Source organism: Zalophus californianus, chromosome 2 (assembly GCF_009762305.2).
Source record: "Zalophus californianus isolate mZalCal1 chromosome 2, mZalCal1.pri.v2, whole genome shotgun sequence".
Classification (NCBI taxonomy): Eukaryota; Metazoa; Chordata; class Mammalia; order Carnivora; family Otariidae; genus Zalophus; species Zalophus californianus.
The window spans coordinates 165,641,670-165,664,981 of record NC_045596.1 but is presented as its reverse complement, the minus strand read 5'-3'; the positions used below and the strand labels follow the sequence as shown (position 1 = coordinate 165,664,981).

At 39.2% G+C, this 23,312-nt stretch overlaps 1 protein-coding gene across 1 annotated transcript in view; it reads right to left on the bottom strand.

Moving 5' to 3' along the window:
• ZMAT4 (zinc finger matrin-type 4) overlaps window positions 1-23,312 on the bottom strand; it is a 371,996-nt gene that overhangs the window by 237,357 nt on the left and 111,327 nt on the right. Inside the window, exon 3 of the mRNA XM_027597341.1 lies at window positions 7,025-7,114. Coding sequence (XP_027453142.1) covers window positions 7,025-7,114 — 90 coding nt within the window. The remainder of the gene's footprint in view (window positions 1-7,024; window positions 7,115-23,312) is intronic.

Below are 23,312 nucleotides of genomic sequence, written 5' to 3'. Positions count from 1 at the left end.
CTACAGGAAGACAGCAGGCCTGCCTCTAACTGGACTAGAGAAGTTGTATATTGCACGGTGGAGACAGAACACGTGAACCAATAGACAAAAATTAAAAACTCAGTGAAAAAACACTCCACACACCCTTTACAGTTTATCTTGCTGCTTCACAAAGAGGAAGCTTTTATCTGAGTCCCTTAACGACTCGGAGAGGTAGGCAGGGCAGCGTTTATAGGCCTTGATTATAACCACAGCAATTAAGGTTTAGAAAGTCCAAAACAAAGTTGCAAAACTAATACATGTAACCGAGCCAGGGACAAAATCCCCACTTCTGGCTCGAAATGCACAGCTGGAAGCCAAAGCACACAGCTTTCTTTTTTTTTTTTTTTTAATTTTATTTTATTGTTATGTTAGTCACCATACATTACATCATTCGTTTTTGATGTAGTGTTCCATGATTCATTGTTTGCGTATAACACCCAGTGCTCCATGTAGAGCGTGCCCCCCTTAATACCCATCACCGGGCTAAAATGCACCTTCTTTGAGAAATGCTCATGAATTGAGCTGCAGACGACTTGAGAAAACCACATTTTGACAAAGTAGATGCTAATATTACGCACAGTATACGCTTGGACCTTTCCCCACCATCCCACACTTCACTTTTGTTTCCACTGCTGCACTGAGTGAATTCTGTGCCCCCCACATTCACGTCCACCTTGAACAGGTGACATTTGAAAATAGGGTCTTTGCAAATGAATTAATTACAATGAGGTCATGCCAGATTGTTATAGTGGGCTCTAAATCCAATGACAGTCGTCCCTGTGACAGGAGAGAACACATAGAGACCCACACAAGGGAAAGACCAGGTGAAGATAGAAGCAGATTGGCATGATGCAGCTGCGAGCCAAGGAACGTCGAGCACTGCCAGCAACCACCAGAAGCGAGGAGAGAAGTACGGAACCGATTTTCAATCAGAGCTTCCAGAGGGAGGCCCTGCCTGCACCATGATTCAGACTCGGAGCCTCTAGAACTGTGAGAAAATAAATTTCTGTTGTTTTTACCCACCCAGTTTGTGGTACTTTGTGACAGCAGTCCTGGGAATCTAACAGAGCCGCCCAATGGCATTTTACACTCTAGAAATACCCTTGAATTTTGTTTCCCTGAAGACATTACTCATGTTGACTCCACACTCAAAAGAGCCCTTTGCAGAGCACCTGGGTGGCTCAGTGGGTTAAGTGTCTGCCTTCGGCTCAGGTCATGATCCAGGCTCCTGGGATCCAGCCCTGTGTTGGGTTCCTGCTCAGTGGGAACCGGCTTCTCCCTCTCACTCTCCCTCTGTCTCTCTCCCTGCTTGTGCTCTCACTCTCTCTCAAATAAGTAAATAAAATCTTTAAAAAGGACATTAGGAGAAGGAAGGGAAAAATGAAGGGGGGGCAATTCGGAGGGAGATATGAACCATGAGAGACTATGGACTCAGAGAAACAAACAGGGTATGGGGTGGGGGGGTTGGTTAGCCCAGTGATGGGTATTAAGGAGGGCACGTATTGCATGGAGCACTGGGTGTTATACGCAAACAACAGATAGTGGATCACCACATCAAACACTAATGATGTAATGTATGGTGACTAACATAACAATAAAATTAAAAAAAAAAAAGAAGAAGAAGAGCCCTTTGCCGCCCTTATTCACTGGGCTCACGCACATGTATCCCTCAAGAATCAGTTCATTAATGCTTTCTCCAGGCAACTTTGTCCAGCCCCATCCTACCAGCAGACGCTGGGCCCCCCCAGTGTGCCAGATGATGCCCCGGGAGTTGTCTATGGTAGCACCTGTACAGCTATCACACTGTATTAGATAGAAGACATGACTGCACACTGGACACCGCCCCCCAACTAGATCCTGATCTCTGTTGAGGAAGGGTCCGTGTCCTTGCTCTTTGCACCCCTAGTCCTTACTAGATGCTACCCATCTCAGGAAGTGACATGGCAAGCTAGTTTGCAGCACCAGAGGACTTTTCTTTGGTTTTGTTTCATATTTCCCCAGCCTTGTCTCTGCCACTTACCAGTGGTGGAACCAGAGTCAAGTGACTTAATTTCTCTATTTCAGCTTGCTTTTCTGTAAAGTGGGGATAATGATAGTTCCTACCCTACACGGGAGTGAGGATTAAATGTGTTAATGTATGTAAAGCACTTAGACTGTAAGTGGGAAGTGTCTGCTGAGCTCCAGCTATTAATACTTTGCCCCAGAACAGCAGTGCTCTCTGGCTCTGGACCCAGCAATGGCTTCAGTGCCTAAATATAAGATACAATTTCAAGATATGTGGGAGAAGCATAGGAATAGAACTTAGGGAAGCAAGGAGGGTCTCAATCTCAGGCCTGACCAGTTTGGGCACGTCACAGTACTTCTTTGGGCCTTATTTTCACTTTTGTCACAAGATAGGATTAGGTTAGATAGAGTCCTCCAGGCCTGAAACCCAGGATTTTAGGGACCCATGAAAGTGATCCTGGAGATTCTCCAGCTCTGCTGAATGTTCCAGACCTATAGGAAATCAGTTAAGTATTTAAAAGTGATGAGCTTGATCACACTAACCAAATGTCAAGTTTCTCAATTTAGAGAAATTAACTCCATGTAAAAACACTATTTACTTAATACTGATTGGTGATTTTTGTTGGCAGTTACTTATCCTTACAGAATAAAAATAAAACTAAATCATCTTTTTACTTAAAAATGTTGTTTCTTAGGTAGATATTTCTTTTTCCCAAAGCAGGTGAGAAGATACTAAAAAGTAACTGGAAAACCTGACACTTTCAATGGACTAGATGGTCTCTAAAGTCCTTTTTGCTCTAATGCTCACAAGATTACAGAAAATTTCTCTAAGGCAATCAGGTATAACAATTTATTTCACTTAATTTTACTCTGTGGGCTCAGGAGGAAAATGTCTCACTCTAAAGTTTCAGGGGAAAAAAAACATAGAATATCCAGATGAGGGTTCTAGAGAGTAAAGCATACAAAGGGGGTAATTTAAAAAGCTGGGAATGCCAGAAGAGGAGGAAGAAATGAATTTTATGTTTTTGAGAAACAACAAGAAAGTCAGATGACCTGGAGTAGAAATGGCAGTAGACCTTGGGAATAATCATAGGCCCTTCCGTTCATCTGGATGTAAATTTGGAGTTACTGTGTATTCCCAGAAGTTTAAGAACTGGGGAGGGAGGCCCGGCTGCTGTTACTTATCAGCCCCATCAGTTTTAGGAATCAGTGTGGGCCCCAGGTTCACGCATAGTCAGGGCGTGGAAACTCAGCAACAAGTTTTCTCTGTTTTCAGAAGTCACTCACTTTGTTGGGTATTCAGGGCAGCCATGAAACTGTTCTCAGTCGGGTAAGACTGGGCTGCAAACCTGTCACAGCCCCTGGAAGCAGAGCAGTGGGGAGGATGGGCAAGAATGGAGGCAAGTGGAACCAGAGTGTTACATTCTTCAAAGAACACAGGGTATTGGTGGACAGGGGACCAATAATAATAATGCCTGGAGAAGGACCTTTGAAAACTAAGTCCTGAATAAATGAGTTCTCTCATTTGGACCTTATGATAAAACTGTACATTAGATATTCTTTTTATCCCCATTTTACAACCCCATGGAAATAAAGCCCAACCAAATGAGAAAAAGAAAGGCTATTTATTCAGACCTTCCCATAGCCAGGATGTTAGCCACCATCACGGGCATTTGGATAAGACTCACAGGCAAGATAAATGGGAAAGCTTTGTAACAGGATGAAGGGGAGGCCTCAGGTGTGCCCTGATTGGAGGCTGTTCATGTGTGAAAGCTGTAGGTAGGCAAACTAGAAGTGCACATCCCTATGTGATTGGTTAGGGGTACATATTTGGCTTTCTCTGGTTGGTTCCAAGTTGGAAGCAGAGACAAAAATTAGGAAAGCTATCAGGTATTAATCAAGTCCAGACTATTTGGGACCTATTGTTTCAGGGGTTATTGTTTGGCTACCTGGATTGTTACTAGAGATAGTGGTCTGACTTCCTATAAGTTTAAATTAGGCAGGCTTCCTGGGCTGGTTACTATACATTAATGGGTTAGTTTCCAAGGCTGGTTGCTATAAGTTGTGGGTCAAAGTTCTATTTTTATTCATTTATTTTTAATTTCTTTTTAGTTAAAGTATAGTTGAAACCCAATGTTATCTTAGTTTCAAGTGCATCAAAGTTCTCTCTCTCTCTCTCTCTTTCTTTCTCTCTCTCTCTCTATATATATGGCTGGCCATTGTCTATTTGTATATTGTTTTCCAATCCTTAGGTATGGGTCTGTACAAAAGAATGTTGGCCAAATAATTACCAACATTAACTTTCACAGCCCTAATGAAGGACTGGGGTGGCTTCCGTGCTGTATCTGGTATGTCAAAATGCCTAAGTAAATGATGTATTCACCTATGAAATGTACACACACCTTAATAAAAGCATCAACCATTAAGCCACTGCCTTCGGCTCAGGTCATGATCCTGGAGTCCCTGGATCAAGTCCCACATCGGGCTCCCTGCTCGGCAGGGAGTCTGCTTCTCCCTCTGACCCTCCCCCCATCTCATGTGCTTTCTCTCTCTCATTCTCTCTCTCTCAAATAAATAAAAATCTTTAAAAAAAAAAAGTTCATTAGGGGGCGCCTGGGTGGCTCAGTCAGTTAAGTGTCCAACTCTTGATTTCAGCTCAGGTCACGATCTCAGGGTCATGAGATTGAGACCTGTGTTGGGCTCTGCACTCAAAACAGAGTCTGCTTGAGATTCTCTTTCTCCCTCTCTAAATAAATAAACAAAACCTTTAAAAAAATTTTTAAAGTAAGTTCATTATGTTTCTTTTCCTGATTACTGATTTATCCTTATACTATGATTATAGAAAGCTATAGAAAATGATTTAATAAATAAATTTCAAGGTTACATAGATTCCAGGATACACCAGAAGCAAAAGTTCTCAAAGGGCTCTTTGGTAAAGAATCTTTGCAAATACTTCTTGCTCTAAAAATTCAAACATCTTCTCCTCCATAAATTGTCCCCAGTGCTACTGGCAGAACCAGAGCCTGAGTGGGGTAAATCATGAGTCTGACCAGAATGGCCAAGACCATGTCCTCGAGCCACACCAGTGTGAGTCTCAGTGCCCCCTCTCTGTCCGCCCAGCAAGCCCTCCGTAGGAGTTCTGACATAAATAAGTATAATACTCATGATTAGAGCTTGAGTAGATAGAAAATAATCTGTGTTCAAAGAGCTAATTTTCAACTGTCTATGAACTCTATTGTTTTTGACTGTTATGATAAGACATGAAATGGCTACTGAATGAAGGGACACGGGCATCATTGCTGGATGATTTCAGGAACTAATTCTCTTCTCTCTGCTAATAGATACCTAATGGAAAGCAGGACTCTGCTATAGCTACAGGATTCTGAAGTTACATAAAAGCTGGCTCAGGCCAACTCTCCTGGGGCTTAATAAGTTCTTTTGATAGGAATGCACCCAAGAATGCACCTGTCTGCTCCCTCACTCCCACCTCCACCAACTGGTACAATCCATTCAAGCCCAAAGAACCCCAGCTCAAATGCCAACTCTCAGTAACACCATCCCTGAGTGACTCGTCCTGGCATGGGTCAACTTGCCCTCCGTCTCCCCGGGGCTTTGTGCAGAATGTTAAATAAACACCTACACTGCGGGATTATAGCTATTTTTTTATACAATATTTATGTCCCTCACTCGACTCTGAGTTTCTTTAAGGCAAGTCTGTGCCTTATTGGGCTTTCTTTCCTCAATATTTGGCATGTAACAGTGCACCTCACAAAACCCAGTAAGGAAAGTGTGATCATGATAGCCTCATTGAGGAAACAGGTTCAGGGAGATCAGTTATTTGCCTAAGGTCATAAGACTAAGAGCTGACAGAACTTCTTCTTAGAAGGTAGCAGTCCCATTTCTTAGCGGCTTGAAAAGGTTTCGTGACATCTTTTGTCTCTAATGTGCTCTTAATGCTGCCTCACCACGGCAGTCAAGACAATTTCACAGTGTTCCAGATTAGTCTGTGTATGAACAGCTCGTTTTGTGACGTAAGAGTTGGGCTTGGAATTCATTAATACCGGCCCTGATGCTCACTACCTGTGATCATAAGCAGTTCTCTTGTTCTCTCTTTTTCTCCTGTGAAGAATACACAAGCACAATTCTTGTCAAGTTTCTTCAATGATCATATATTAATTTTTAATAAGAAAAGAAGACCAGCATCTATCCAGTATCAGAAGGAGATAGGGATCACAAGCACAAGCGAGAGCATAGGCTATAAATTCTACGCCTGCAGCCTCCTCAGACCTCAAAGGACAAGTGATTTCTGTTTAATCTGCAGTGTTTATCGCAGAGGACCTCTGCAATGGATGGATATGAACTTTCCACTCATTAGGAAAAGAAACCCCTGCTGGGAGGAAGGAATATTTATTTTATCAGTCCCTGCCTTGGCCTGGCTGAAGTAAACCCTTTGCTTTGACTTTACAACCTCAAAGCAACTTCCTCACTGTCATTTTCTTCCCAAGTGAGTGTTACCTCAGGGAGAGGGGCACTGACCAAAAACCCGGAGTATTTTTATTTGCAAGATGTGCACAGTCTTTATTATAAATGAATAAACTGGCATTAGTTTTATACACCAAAGGAAAAAGAAAATATGTAAACAGCAAAGTATCTGATATTCCTGACACGGTTTCTCCTTAGGCCGTCTCTCCTACTCTTTCTTCTGATGGCTCCTACCTCCCCTCACCCAGCTGCTCTCAGTCCCCTCTGTACATTCTTCCTCTGCTCTGCTCTGGCACAGAATCATCATGCAGTCCCCCAACACCATACTGGCATGTTTGGGCAGGAAAAAGGAAAAAGACTTGCTTACATGTAATATTTTCTGTAGCATTTAATGAGAACTATTTCTACTCCCTTAGCGTTCCTGCTAAGGTGGACAAGACTTTACTTCTTAGGCCTACAAAGTTCTTAGCAAACTGAACAGGTCATCTAAGGATATCAAATGGTGCCAGATACTCACATTTTCTGACCGGAGCCTCTTGGCAGGACACCCACCATCCCTGGGGTGAAGCATGTAATACAGTCGGACTTTGCTTGCATGTTTTCGACTCTGGGGAGGAAGAGCAGAAGCAGATACTATGAAAGAGAAGGCATTTGAAATCCTCGGAAATATAGCCAGTGACTGCAAATGCAAAGTAGTACTTTCATTAAAAACACTTCCACGTGCTCCTGAGAATTATGTGGGGTGAAGATTCAGATAGGTTAAGTGACTTGCCCACAGTTATAAAGCCAACATAATTTCAGAATTAGAAAAGAGAGGGAAAGTAGAAAGGTAAAAGCATTGGGATGTTTAAGCCTGGAGTGAATAATATATTAATTGTCCTCAACGTAAGAACAGGTCAGAGAGAGAATAATACAAGGATCGGCTGTGTTGGAAGGCTAGGTGCCCTGCCTTGTCTCGTACTCCCACTGCCTTGCCCTCAGGAGCTGGGGACAGACAATGCCCCCTGGGAGTTGGCATGCATAGCATCTCCACCAGAAGTCTCTTCATCTGGTTCTCCCATGTTGGAGCCTCATTAATAAGCTATCAAAAGAGATTTTCCAGAGTCAGATAACATGAGCAAACAAAAGATATCAGCGACAAGTCTGAGGACTGCTCAGAGCCCAAACTTCATGCAAGCAGGCAGAGCAGTTAAACAATAAAACCCCACTGCCCGCAGGATTAGCAGGACTCTGGGTTTCTGCCTGTATTGAAGGGTCCATGCCCAGCGTGGAGAAACTGATCGCATCCTAGTGCCATCTTTCCTCTACTCCTTTGCTCAACTGAGAGCCCACCTGAACTTCCCTCCCCTTTAAAGAACACTGCAGTTCTAAGTTCTAAGTTGCTACCCGAGGATGGCTGAGTGAAAAGAGCTCAAACAGTCACAAGTTCAGAACCCAAGCACAGCTCCGCTGCTCTCTGGCTGGATGATACTGAGCAAGTCAGTCTAATTCGTTTATAGCTAAAATGAGTCTCATTTTCTCTGTGTACAAAATGAACATAATATTTATTAGGGTTGCCGTGAGAATCAAATGAGGCAGTGCATATGAAAAATTGCAATCCACATAATGCTTAACGTGTCTCACCAGTGAGGGCACCGCTCCTGAACTCTGAATCTACAGTGCTAGGATGTGAATTCCCCTTGAATCCATCATTACCTAATTCCGATCCCCTAAACCCTTCCTTTGCTCAGGGCTTATTTCCTTCTTCTCCAGGCCTTGGTTCCACTTTGCCTTTATTTACAGTTGGGGACCAGCCAATCTCCTGTGTGATGGCTTGCCTTCATGGATTAGCCACAAAGGCAAAGTGATTTTCAGAGAACACACAGCAAATTGCAACTTGTTTACAGGATAGGATGTAAATCCCTCCGCCTGGTTTTCCTTCTTTATCACTTTTTTCATTCCTCTACTGTGCTTCCAGAAAACATGCTTCTAAACAGTCCTTGAACACTTTCAAAGCCTTTAAATGGGTTTAAAAGTGCTAATGGGACATCAAAGATATTACTGATGTGTAAAAGTACTGAAGTGTGATTTGGAAATATATTTGTAGCCATTTCTAGGTTGCACTGTAAGTTGTAATCAAGGGTCATCTGGAGTCCTGTTTGCCTGCGAGATTGGTAGGATGTGAAATAGAGACCTATGCGGACTTGTGCCAGATCATTTCAACAGCACTGTTCAGCTTCTGCATGATTTTGAGAATGATGCAGTGCAGACTAGTATAGGTTTTTTGGCAGAGAAATATGTTGATTACTAAAATCTGTACATGTTTTCTAGTTTTGTTGGTCTTTTGGAGGCAAGGGGTAGTGGAAAAGTTAAGATACAGCTACAGTCAAAAAAAAAAAAAAGAAAAAAACATTTAAAAACCTACAGGATGCTGACTATGGCCACAGAGACTGGGCTGGGGAAAAGCACAATAGACAGGTAATTAGTGAAAAGACAAAGCGATACCAGTGTGAACTCAAATGTGGCTGAAGTGGGCTTTCAATGTTGCATTTGTTACCGTAAAAGAATGGATCACAGTACCTAACACCATCAAGCTGCTCAAAGTCATGGCAAAATTGGAAGTCTCATAATGTGGCCTGTTTTGTGGTTGGATTTCTTCTCTTTGCTAAAATATTACATTTCTTTCAAAAAGACTCTTTCCAGCAAAGGCAGAGTTCACTGGGTTATTTAATTGCTGTTGGACAAAACTAGTAAGAAACCATTAGCTGAAAAGAAAAGGGAAGTATATGGTAAGCTCTGCTGTGAAGCTATTAGTGATGAGAGATGCTGGGATCGATGCCATGTTAGCAATTTACCCTCCAGGTTCTGCCTTTGCCCCTGTGTATGGGTGAAGAAAAACAGAGTTTTGGAAAATCCCACCTCCTTCTGGAATGATGGTGGAGGCATTCTAGTTCATCATTTAGCTGCTTCCCTAGTGCCTCTGTCTTCCTGCTGCTTTTCCCAGGCTGCCAGGGCTGGACCCAATGCCTTCCCCGCCCACAAGCCCACCCTGACTTAGGGCAGGATGTAAAAACCCAGAAGACAGTCCCCTTCTCAGTGACAGGAGTGTCGAGTCACACCCATCCAGTTAGACTGATTGAAACCCAAAGCCACTTCCAAATGATGTCGGTTGTCAAGGACAAAGAGGTTGCTAGGAGATTGCTCCCAGGTGCCCTACAACTCACCCACCTCAGCCCTGGGGCCTTCAACATCTGGGTGTAGCTCGTCTAGTGAGTCCTCTCCTTTCTTCCTGGCATTCTCACCTCTCCCTCAAGGCGGAACACACTGAGTCACCCGCAGCATCTTCCTCCAACGGGCTCCTCTCAACCCCTTACCTACCAGAAATTGCTTGAAATTTGGCATGGAAACTTCACTCCTTCCGATTTATTCTAGAAACAAACAAACAAACAAAAAACCTTCCCACAAAAAGTTAAACTTAGATTTGAGCAAACATGCTCATTGCAGCATGACCTAACTCGGAACAGCAAATTGGGGAGGCAGTTACATGTTGGACAAGAGGCTGGTTAAAGCAGCCACTGGATGCCCTTATGTTCAGTTGGAAATTGAAAAAGTGCTTTCTATATAATGCATGTTGAATGAAAAATGCTAAAACAAAAGTTGCTTGTATACTGCAATTAAGATTATATAAATATTTGTAAGTATATCAGTAAGAAGTGGAAAGAAAAAATAAAAACAAGCATGTTTTATTAAGGTAGAGAAAGTATGATTTTCATTCTTTATTTCTACAACAAATTTTCCCTTACTATAAAAGTAATAACTTCACAATGCTCAAGCCACTGTAATTCCTCAATAAGTCTACTTTCTACTCATAACAATTGTGATTAGTAAAAAGCAAACTGATCTGGAATGCTCTTATACTCATATGCTCATATACTGATACAGTTGACCACATTTCCATCTACCCTTGTTAATGTCTTATCAACATTCAAAATGCATTATGTTTTTTTCACTGCAATACTTGGTGATTAGATAAGCCTACTTAAGCCAAGAGCAATACACATTACTTTAACTTTTAAAAACTTTATTTTGGTACATACAAATGCCACAGTAAATATGTGTCCTCTTCACAATGTGGTCATTCCACTTCCTGTATATAAACGAAGATTATAGGCACAGTGGACAAATGCCATCCAGACAACCAAACTGGAGGGAAAGCTACTTCTGAAATGCATTTATGTCATCCAAATAAATATGAACAACAAAAATAAATCCTTATGATTTTTTCAAAGATTCATCAATACCTAAAATATGCAATGCTTTTAAGAGTTTAAAAAGACAAATTGCCAACTGAAAGGAAATGTAAGGAGAAAAAAGTACCTTTCATGTTAAATATATATATTACAGAGTTTCAGGGAAGAAAAGGGCCATTTCTTTAAGGGAAAAGCCATGAAAAAGAAATTACAATCTCTCATTTGCACTGAAAGTCAGTCCCTGGCTCACGCATTAATATTTGCATCTTAAGCAAAAGTCATTACTTTCATTCAAACCACATCAACTTTAAGCTTCCCAAACAGGCCAGAAATTACCAACCCTTCCATTTTAATTAAAGCCTTTGCCCCTGATGCTGGGCATTGTGCGGGGGGCAGACCTATCTGCAGATTAGTTTCTTTGGCTGAAACAATCTCCTGGCACTCAAAGAAATCGTCTAAAGAGGAAATTCAGGCCAGCCTTCTCTTTGGGGGGATAAAGAACGAGACAAACCTCTATTTCAGATGTACTGTGTGAAAGAAGGGGGTGGACCACATCGAAATAGAATGGCTTTGTGTTTCACCTAAATAGCCATCTTCCATTATCACATACCCTTTAAAAATTCACAACTCAAATTTGCTTCCAACAAGGCTACTGGTTTCTGGTCTCATAAAATGTGAAGATAACAAAGTAACTTAGTATTTGCATAATGCTCCAAACAGCATTCAAACCCCTTTGACATTTACCATCTCATTTTATCCTCAAGTCACAGTTGTGAGGCTGGCAGGAGAGGTGTTATTTCAAATAAGCTTTAAGATCCATTCCTGATTTCCCAGTTAAGTCTTCACCATTTTATTCCATCTTAGGTATCTAATTATACCTCTTCCAGAAACTAGCTTAAATAAGCCAAAGACTATAAGAAAAAGGGAAAACCTGAAACAGACTGATAATTAGAGAAGAGTGATTCACACGCCACCAATTTTGAGCTGTTTCTACTCATTCTAGGGTAAAGAAGAGCTGATTAAGGGAAAGACAGCAAATACAAAGGGTCTAACACCCCAGCTACCTGAGAATGATTGGCGTAGGTGAGATGGGGGCTCCACCACTCAGGAAGAAGGCACCTTAGCACAACCCCACTTAACACTCCCAGATTGAGAGCCCAAGGGCTGAGCGCTGGAAAAGCTGGAGCACAACTTCACTAGGAAGTCGAGGTTAAGCGCAGATAAAACAAAGAGAAAACCACAAGTGTTGGAGATCCTCTCTGATGACTGGGTGATGCATCAGAGTGATGCATCTCTCCTTATTATCACAGGAAGGAGGCTGGATACAGAAACTTCCTTTACTTGGGGTGGAAGATGGGCTCAGAAGAGAAACAGCCCCAATGAGGAAAAAATAAATGTCCTCTGCTGGAACTGTCCAAGGACCCAGGTTCCAGGCCTCCTTACATAGGCTCTGAAGTGGTCCCACAAATGGATCAGAAGATCCTGCAAGCTTTCAGGTATACCGTGAAAGGATCAAAGGCCAAACCTCACTCACTGGGACAAGTAGCAGGCCTTCATACCCTCTGTTCTGCCAAGAATCAGTGGCACCTAGGAAAAACTTCTGGACTAGAAAAGAAGACTCTGGAAAACTCTCAGGGAAAAGGCATAAAGCAATAATTTGCAAAATATGTCCTACAATAAGTAGAAGTACGTTTTAAATGGCACAGGCTTCATTCATTTAATTCAAGAAAATACGGACTAAGGGTAAAAGCTAAAAGATGAGATAACACAGCTGACTGAAATAAAGATGTACTTCCTGAGTTAATAAAGAAAGGACATTAGGGGCGCCTGGGTGGCTCAGTCGTTAAGCGTCTGCCTTCAGCTCAGGTCACGATCCCGGGGTCCTGGGATCGAGCCCCGCATCGGGCTCCCTGCTCAGCGGGAAGCCTGCTTCTCCCTCTGCCACTCCCCCTGCTTGTGTTCCCTCTCTTGCTCTCTCTGTCAAATAAATAAACAAAATCTTGAAAGAAAGAGAGAAAGGAAGGAAGGAAGGAAATTAAAAATATAATGGTTTCATTTTGAAGGTCTTTCACATCAGTACAAGAGCAGAATCAACACTGCAGATCAGTGTGGAAGTCAACATAGAGACACTTCCTAGAAAGCAGATAGGATAAAGAAGTGGGGAAAAATGATACTGGAGAAATTATTACATATGAAAGATCAAAACAAATGGAAAAATAGAATAAAAAGTTCCAAAATAGACCCAATAATTTGGAACCAAAAAGAAAACTATATAGATAGATAGATTAGATAGATATAGATGACACATCTAAGTTCATCACTGGAAAGTTTTCTAAACAATAAAGCAAAAGGAGGACTGTTATAGCTTTAAAAAATAGATATTTTTAATCTAAAATACACGTAAGAGGCAAACCATAAAGTAGGAAAAATATTTGCATTATGTAAAATAAAATGGTTTAATACCAAAGATACAGTACTCTAACAAATTTATTTAAAAAATATTAAAATAGGCAAAAGATATAAACAGGAATTACAGAAAAGCAAATAGCTAAATGACATATAACAAGTTCATCCAAATTCTACCTTATAATTTTTAAACTAAAAATTATTTTTTGGCACTAAATGAACAAATTTACAAAATAAATATACCTATATTGGTGAAGATACAGGAAAATGAAAATTCTTGCACACAGTTCCTAGGCATGTAAATTGATATAAGCTTCCAGGATGGAAATTTTGCTATATATATTCAAAACAGAAAAAAATTGTTCAGTCCAACAATTCTACTTCTATGAATTGATTTTAAGGAAGCAGAAACATGTATTGTCATTTACTTATAATACTGAAATTGAGAAAATAAATTAAGTATCCTAAGTGAGAGGGATAAATAGTCTATATATATATGATAGATTACTAAAACTGTCATCAAGTGTATTAATAATATCAATGACATTTTAAAAATCTATGAAATAATATCAAGAAAAAAGTCACTTTCAAATAAGAATATAAATGATGGCACATAGGCATAGAAAAAGTCTAGGGAGAAACATACCAAAGGGTTAACATTGCTTATCATGGATCACAGGTGATTTCAATTTTTCTTATGTATGCTTTAAAATTTTTTTTCTGTTACCATACAACACTATTAAAATACCATTGACTATATTCCCTATGCTATACCTTTTACCTACATGACTTATTCATCCCATATCTGGAAGCCTGTACCTCCCACTCCCCTTCACCCATTTTGCCCATCACAGTCCCCTTCCGCACTGGCAACCACCAGTTTCTTCTCTGTATTTATGGGTCTATTTTTGCTTTTTGGTTTGTTAACTTTTTTTGTTTTTTACATTCCACATAGAAATGAAATCATATGGTATTTGTTTTTCTCTGACTTATTTCACTTAGTATTATATCCTCTAGCTCCATCCATACTGTTGCAAATGGCAAGAAATCATTCTTTTTTATGGCTAATATTCCATTACACACACACACACACAATCTTCCTTTTGTATTTACATATAATTAACATACAAGTTTATACTAGTTTCAGGTGTACACTATAATCTCAGTACTCACCAAGATAAGTGTAATCCTAATCCTCTTTATTTATCTATTACATTGTGTGTGTGTGTGTGTGTGTGTGTATGCCACATCTTCTTTATCCATTCATCTATTGATGGACCCTTGGGTTCTTCCCTATCTTGACTACCATAAAAAGTACTGTAATAAATAGGGGTGCAGGTAACTTTTCAAATTAGTGTTTTCATTTCCTTTGGGTAAATACCCAGTAGTGGAATTACTGCATCATATGGTAAATCTATTTTTAACTTTTTGAGGAACCTCTATACTATTTTCTACAATGACTGTACCAATTTGAATTCCCACCAACAGTGCATGATGGTTCCTTTTTTTCCACATCCTCACCAACATTATTATTTCTTGTCTTTTTTATTCCAGTCATCCTGACAGGCATAAAATGATACCTCACTGTGGTTTTAATTTGCATTTCTCTGATGATTAGTGATTTTGAGCATTTTTTCATTTGTCTGCCATCTGTATGTTTTCTTTGGGAAAATGTATATTCATGGCTTCTTCTCATTTTTTAATTGGATTATTTGGGTTTTTGGTGTTGACTTGTAGAACTTCTTTGTATATTTTGGATATTAACCCCTTATTGGGTATATCATTTGCAAATATCTTTTTCCATTCAGTAGGTTGCCTTTTTGTCTTATTGATGGTTTCCTTTGCTGTGCAAAAGCTTTCTCTTTTGGTGTAGGCCAAATAGTTTAATTTTGCTCTTGTTTCCCTTGCCAGAGGAGACATATCTAGAAAAATGTTTCTATGGCTGATGTCAAAGAAATTACCACCTATGTTTTCCTCTAGGAGTTTTATGGTTTCATGTCTCACATTTAGGTCTTTAATCCATTTTGAGTTTATTGTGTATGGTATAAGAAAGTGGTCCAGTTTCATTCTTTTACATGTAGCTGTCCAGTTTTCCAACACCATTTGTTGAAGAGACTGTCTTTTTCCCATTGCATATTCTTCCCTCCTTTATCATAAATAAATTGACCATAAACACATGGGTTTATTTCTGGACTCTCTATTCTGTTCTATTGATCTATTTGAGCAATATGTCTATTTTTGTGCCAGTACCATATTGTTTTGATTACTATAGCTTTGTAGTATATCTTGACACGTGGGATTGTGGTAACTCCAGTTTTGCTCTTCTTTTTCAATATTGCTCTGGCTATTTTTAGGGTCTTTTGTAGTTTCATACAAATTTTAGGATTATTTGTTCTAGTTCTATGAAAAATGTTGTCGGTTTTTTTGATAGGGATTGCATTAAATCTGTAGATTGCTTTGGGTGGTGTGGACATTTTAACAATATCAGTTCTTTGAATCCATGAGCATGGAATTTCTTTCCATTTGTTTGTGTCATCTTCAATTTGTTTCATCCATGTTTTATAGTTTTTGGAATATAGGTCATTCACCTTCTTGATTAAGTTTATTCCTAGGTATTTTATTCTTTGTGGTGCTATTGTCAATGAGATTGTTTCCTTAAGTTCTCTTTCAGCAACTTCATTATCAGTGTATAGAAATGCAACAGATTTCTGTATATTAATTTTGTACCCTATGACTTTACCAAATTCATTCAACAGTTCTAGTAATTTTTTGGCAGAGTCTTTATGGTTTTCTGCATATAATATGTCATCTGCAAATAATGAAAGTTTTACTTCTTTCTTACTAATTTGGATGCCTTTTATTTCTTTTTCTTGTCCAATTGCTGTGGGTAGGACTTCCAGTACTATGTTAAATGAAAGTGATGAGAGTGGTCATCCTCGTCTCATTCCTAATCTTAGAGAAAAAGCTCTGTTTTTTCACCATGAAAGATGATGTTAGCTGTGGATTTTCATATATGGCCTTTACTACGTTGAAGTATGTTCCTTCTAACCCTACTCTATTGAGAGTTTTTATCATGAATGGATGTTGTACTTTGTCAAATGCTTTTTCTGTATCTATTGAGATGATCATATGGTTTTTATCCTTTTTCTTGTTAATGTGATGTTACATATTGATTGATTTGTGAATATGGAACTACCCTCACATCCCTGGGATAAGTTTCACTTGATCACAGTGAATGATTTTTTTTAACACATTGTTGGATTAGGTTTGCTAATATTTTATTGAGGATTTTTGCATCTATGTTCATCAGGAATATTGGCCTATAGTTTTCCTTTTGTGTAGTACCTTTATCTGGTTTTGGTATCAGGGTAATGCTGGCTTCGTAGAATGAATTTGGAAACTATCTTTCCTCCTCTATTTTTTGGAATAGTTTGAGAAAAAATAGACATTAACTCTTCTTTAAATGTTTGGTAGAATTCACCTGTGAAGTCATCTGGTCCTGGACTTTTGTTTGTTGGCAGTTTTTTATTACTGATTCAATTTCATTGCTAGTGATTCATCTGTTCAACTTTGTTTCTTCCTGATTCAGTTCTGGAAAGTTCTATGTTTCTAGGAATTCATCCAATTTCTTCCAGGTTGTCCAGTTTGTTGGCATGTAGTTTTTCATTATATTCTCTTTTAATCTTTTTTATTTGTGTGGTGTCAGTTGTTATCTCTCCTCCTTCATTTCTGATTTTATTTCTTTGTGCTTTCTCTCTTCTTTTTTTGATGAGTCTGGCTAAAAGTTTATCAATTTCATTGATCTCTTCAAAGAATAAGCTCCTGGTTTCATTGATCTGTTCTACTGTTTGGTTTTGTTTTTCTTCATTTTCTGTTTCATTTATTTCTGTTTTAATCCTTATTATTCCCTTCCTTCTACTGACTCTGGACTTGCTTTGTTCTTTTCCTAGCTCCTTTAGATGTAAGGTTAGGTTGTTTATTTGAGATTTTTCTTGATTCCTGAGGTAGGCCTGTATTGCTTTAATCTTCCCTCTTAGAACAGTTTTTTGCTGCATCCAAAGATTTTGTACCATTGTGTTTTCATTCTCATTTGTTTACATGTATGTTTTTTAATTTCCTCTTTGATTTCTTGGTTGACCCATTCATTGTTTAGTACCATGTTTTTTAATGTCTCCATGTATTTGTGTTCTTTCCAGATTTTTTTTCTTGTGATTGATTTCTAGTTTCATACCACTGTGGTCAAAAAAGATGCATGATGGTATTTTAATCTTTTTAAATTTATTGAGACTTGATTTGCAGCCTAACATATGTGATCTATTCTGGAGAACGTTCCATGTGCACTTGAAAAGAATATGTATTCTGCTGGTTTTGGATGAAGTATTCTGAATATATCTGTTAGGTACATCTGGTCAATGTGTCATTCAAAGTCACTGTTTCTTCTTGATTCTGTCTGTATTATTATCCATTGATGTAAGTGAGATGTTAAAAGTCCCCCCCAGTATTATTGAATTACTGTCAGTTTCTTCCTTTATGTCTGTTAATTGTTGCTTTATGTATTTAGGTGCTCCCATGTTGAGTACATAAATATTTACAATTGTTATTCCCTCTTGTTGGATTGTTCTCTGTCAATAATTTGTGTCCTTGTTAGTCTCTTGTTACAGTCTTTGTTTTAAAGTCCATTTTGTCCAATATAGACATTGCTATCCCTGCTTTCTTTTAATTTCCATTTTGCATGGTAAATGTTTTTCATTTCTTCACTTTCAGTCCACATGGTCTTTAGGTCTGAAATCAATCTCTTGTTTTTTGTTTTTTTTGTTTTGTTTTGTTTTTTTCATCCATTCAATCACCCTATGTCTTGATTGGAGCACTTAGTCCCACTTACATTTAAAGTAATGGTTTCACTTATTTGTGGCACATAAGGAATAGCATGGAGGACACTAGGAGAAGGAAGGGAAAAATGAAGGGGGGAGATCGGAGGGAGAGATGAACCATGAGAGACTATGGACTCTGAGAAACAAACTGAGGGTTTTAGAGGGGAGGGGGGGTGGGGGGGTGGGTTAGCCCAGTGATGGGTATTAAGGAGGGCACGTACTGCATGGAGCACTGGGTGTTATACGAAAACAATGGATCGTGGGTCACCACATCAAAAACTAATGATGTATTGTATGGTGACTAACATAATAAAAATTTAAAAAAATAATTAAATAAATAAAAAGTAATTATTGCTAAGTAAGTACTTATTGACATTTTGTTACTTGTTTTATGGTTGTTCTTGTAGTTCTTCTCTGTTCTTTTCTTCTCCTGCTCTCTTCCCCTTGTGGTTTAATGGCTTTCTACAGTGATATGCTTGGATTCCTTTCTCTTTATTTTTTGCCCTATCTATTACAGTATAGCATCTATTTATCTATTTATCTATCAGTACACAAATTGGGTTGCTTCCATATCTTGGCCATTGTAAATAATGCTGCAATAACATAGGGTGGCATACATCTTTTAAAATTTTTTTTTCATTTTCTTTGGGTAAATACCTGGTAGTGGAATTACTGGAATCATATGGTAATTCTATTTTTAATTTTTTGAGGACCCCTCCATACTGGTTTCCACAGTGGCTACACCAGTTTGCTTTCCCACCAACAGTGCATGAGGGTTCCTTATTTTTCCACATCCTCGCCAACATCTGTTATTCTTGTCGTTTTGATTCCAGTCATTCTGACAGATGTAAAGTGATATTTCATGGTGACTTTAATTTCCATTTCCCTCATGATTAGTGATGTTGAGCATCTTTTCATGTTTGCCATCTGTATGTCTTCTTTGGAAAATGTCTATTCATGTCTTCTGTCCAGCTTTTAATTGGATCATTTGTGGGTGGAGGGGTTTGGTGTTGACTTGTAGAACTTCTTTGTATATTTTGGATTTTAACCCTTTATTGGATATAGCATTTGCAAATATCTTCTCCCATTCAGTAGGTTACCTTTTCAGTTTGTCAATTTCTGTGTTTTTTTTTAATTTTACAAATTCTTTAAGAGATCTAATCATTCCAGTAATTAGAGAAGGGGAATCACAATTTAAAGATTCACTTCAACATTGATGATTTACCATTCTAATAGTCTACCTTAAGATGAGTATAATAAGCCTCTAAAAAACCAAGAGACTTGCTCAAGACCCTACAACCTATAAATTCTCAGAGAATAGAGATTATATCTATTTTGTTCATTGTTGTTTCTCCTTCAATTATCACACATGGTGCTCAAAAGAGATTTTCCTGTCGAGTGACTGAAGGCCTGGAGGAAAGAACGAGGCAATCCCAGAACAAGAACCCAAGACCCTTGATTAATTAAAACAGTTTGAAAGTGGTATGTACATAATTGTTACATATTCCCTTCCATTATAAAAGGAAATCAAATCCATCAATCATTTGTTTCCATCTCTGTACCCCACTGCTACAGTGGCAGGTCAAAAAGAAAGCAGTGAGCCTGCAGACCAGAGAGAGTTCTAAACAACAACTCCTGCAGACATTTTGCTGAGTGTGCACACTGGAGGAAAAACTCTCAGCAGGTGAATTGATGAAGATTGTGCATAAAGCATAAACAGAAGAAACTGAGGAATTGCTGCAACTGGTACAAAAGTCAAGATTCAGAGTAAGTCATATTGCCAAGGACACCAATGGCACATACAGATCCAGCTTTTTGAGGTAGAGGATGTTTGGGAAAGGACAGAGTCAATTCCTGCACTGTTACCAAGAATTCCCCACTCACCAGATATTGGCTTGGTTAAAGTATCATTTAACCTGTGGTCAAATATGTAAGCTGTTCTGGCCTAGGGTAATATGTCTCTTAGTTTTTAATTATAGGATCTTGGGCATTTGTGCTGTATAGACTGAACTGTGTCCCTCTCAAAATTCACACCGAAGCCCTAATCCTCAATCTTATTGTATATTGAGATAGGGTCCTTACAGAGTTAATTAAGGTTGAATGGGGTCAGAAAAGTAGGGCCCTAATTCAATAGGAATGGTGTTCTTTTTAAGACAAGGAAGACCTTGTGAGGACACAGCAAGAAGGCAGCCTTTCTGCAAGCCAAGAGGGACACTACCCAAAACCAACCCTGCTGGCACCTCACTCTTAAACTTCTAGTCTCCAGAACTATGAGAGAAGATAAAATATCTGTTGTTTAAGCCACCATTCTATGGTATTTTGTTATAGTAGCCTGAGCTGACTAAGACATGTACCATCCTCTCAAGTAGATGCTCTCTTGGAGTCTTTCTTCTTGTATACAGCAGTCAGTACGTTTTCAAAAGCAAAGCTTCTAGCATTATGTCATTTCATTTTTTCTGAAATATTTTTTGAAGAGCATTTGAAATGAGAATGCTTATCTTAAACAAGCTTAGGAAAAATTAATTTTTGTTGGAGAAAAATGTATATAGTGGGATGTGCAATATTCATGACTGTGTAAAAACATGTTTGCATTAAATCTGTACTTCTGTCTGCCTACACAAGTGACTACATCAATGCATTACAATTTTAAATCAAAGTCTTGCAACTCAAAAAATTAAATTACCACCAAAGTGCAGAGGAACCATTTTTCTGTGGTGTGAGGATAGAGCTAAATATATCTCCATGATGTCTGCACATTTTAAGCAGAATCGTATGAAAAATAAGAAAACACTGGAGGATAAATAATATGGCATACCTCACCTAGACTTCTCTTTTGCTGTTTGGGGAAAAAAATGATACCTCCCCAGAAGCCTTTGTAAAGAAGCTAAAGTTAGAGATGAGGAAAAAATAAAGCCAGTGTGATCAGTAATTAAAGTCAGGGAAGACTGGGTGATTTGAAGCAACAAAGCTATAAAATCCTTCTGAAATGTGAAAGCTTAAGCAACATGAGCCAGTCTTGGGCTATCATTTCCCAAGGTCTCTTGGTTTCTCATATAAAATTCATGCCTGGAATAAGAAAAATTTTAGCACTTTATAAAACCATCATTGTGGAAAGACCTCCAAGATTAACCCCACCACTACCATGGACAGACACTAGTGCAGTCTCCACCATTTGTCTGGAATAAAGTTTCATCTGGGGAGAAACCAAGGTAAGAGAGAGTCCCTTCCCCTCAAGAAATGGTTGACTAGCTGAGCAAGACAGGACAATCACCCAGACAACCACAATAAGGACAACAGCAGGAAGCCTCACATCTGGCCTTTTTACAGTGTCTAACATTTTCACATTAGATTCTCCTTTTACCCTATTATTTATACTCCTTGGCATGTACCATATATTATTTTCAAATAGAACTCTGTTTTATGACTGAATCCTCTATTTCTTGTTATTTTTAATTTTTTATTATTATGTTAATCACCATATGTTACATCATTTGTTTTTGATGTAGTGTTCCATGATTCATTGTTTGTTCATAACACCCAGTGCTCCACACAGAATGTGCCCTCTTTAATACCCAGCACCAGGCTAACCCATCCCCCTACCTCCTCCCCTCTAGAACCCTCAGTTTGTTTTTCAGAGTCCATCATCTCTCATGGTTCGTCTCCCCCCTGACTTACTCCCCTTCATTCTTCCTCTCCTGCTATCTTCTTCTTTTTCTTTTTTCTTAAATATGTTGCGTTATTTGTTTCAGAAGTACAGATCTGTGATTCAACAGTCTTGCACAATTCACAGCGCTCACCATAGCACATACCCTCCCCAATGTCTATCACCCAGCCACCCATCCCTCCCACCCACAACCACTCCAGTAACACTCAGTTTGTTCTGAGATTAAGAATTCCTCATATCAGTGAGGTAATATGAAACATGTTTTTCTCTGATTGACTTATTTCACTAAGCATAACACCCTCCACTTCCATCCACGTCGTTGCAAATGGCAAGATCTCATTCCTTTTGATGGCTGCATAATATTCCATTGTGTATATATACCACTTCTTCTTTATCCATTCATCTGTCGATGGACATCTTGGCTCTTTCCACAGTTTGGCTATTGTGGACATTGCTGCTATAAACATTGGGGTGCATGTACCCCTTCGGGTCCCTACATTTGTATCTTTGGGGTAAATACCCAGTAGTGCAATTGCTGGATCGAATGATAGCTCTAATTTCAACTGTTTGAGGAACCTCCATACTGTTTTCCAGAGGGGTTGCACCAGCTTGCATTCCCACCAACAGTGTAGGAGGGTTCCCCTTTCTCCACATCCCCGCCAACATCTGTCGTTCCCTGACTTGTTAATTTTAGCCATTGTGACGGGTGTGAGGTGGTATCTCATTGAGGTTTTGATTTGGATTTCCCTGATGCCGAGCGATGTTGAGCACTTTTTCATGTGCCTGTTGGCCATTTGGATGTCTTCTTTGGAAAAATGTCTGTTCATGTCTTCTGCCCATTTCTTGATTGGATTATTTGTTCTTTGGGTGTTGAGTTTGATAAGTTCTTTCTAGATTTTGGATACTAGCCCTTTATCTGATATGTCATTTGCAAATATTTTCTCCCATTCTGTCAGGTGTCTTTTGGTTTTGTGGACTGTTTCTTTTGCTGTGCAAAAGCTTTTTATCTTGATGAAATCCCAATAGTTCATTTTTGCCCTGGCTTCCCGTGCCTTTGGCGATGTTTCTAGGAAGAAGTTGCTGCGGCTGAGGTCGAAGAGGTTGCTACCTGTGTTTTCCTTTAGGATTTTGATGGACTCCTGTCTCACGTTTAGGTCTTTCAACCATTTGGAGTCTATTTTTGTGTGTGGTGTAAGGAAATGGTCCAGTTTCATTCTTCTGCATGTGGCTGTCCAATTTTCCCAACACCATTTGTTGAAGAGACTGTCTTTTTTCCATTGGACATTCTTTCCTGCTTTGTCAAAGATGAGTTGACCATAGAGTTGAGGGTCCATTTCTGGGCTCTCTATTCTGTTCCATTGATCTATGTGTCTGTTTTTGTGCCAGTACCATACTGTCTTGATGATGACAGCTTTGTAATAGAGCTGGAAGTCCAGAATTGTGATGCCGCCAGCTTTGCTTTTCTTTTTCAATAGTCCTCTGGCTATTCGGGGTCTTTTCTGGTTCCATACAAATTTTAGGATTACTTGTTCCCTTTCTTTGAAAAAAGTGGATGGTATTTTGATGGGGATTGCATTGAATGTGTAGATTGCTCTAGGTAGCATTGACATCTTCACAATGTTGGTTCTCCCAATC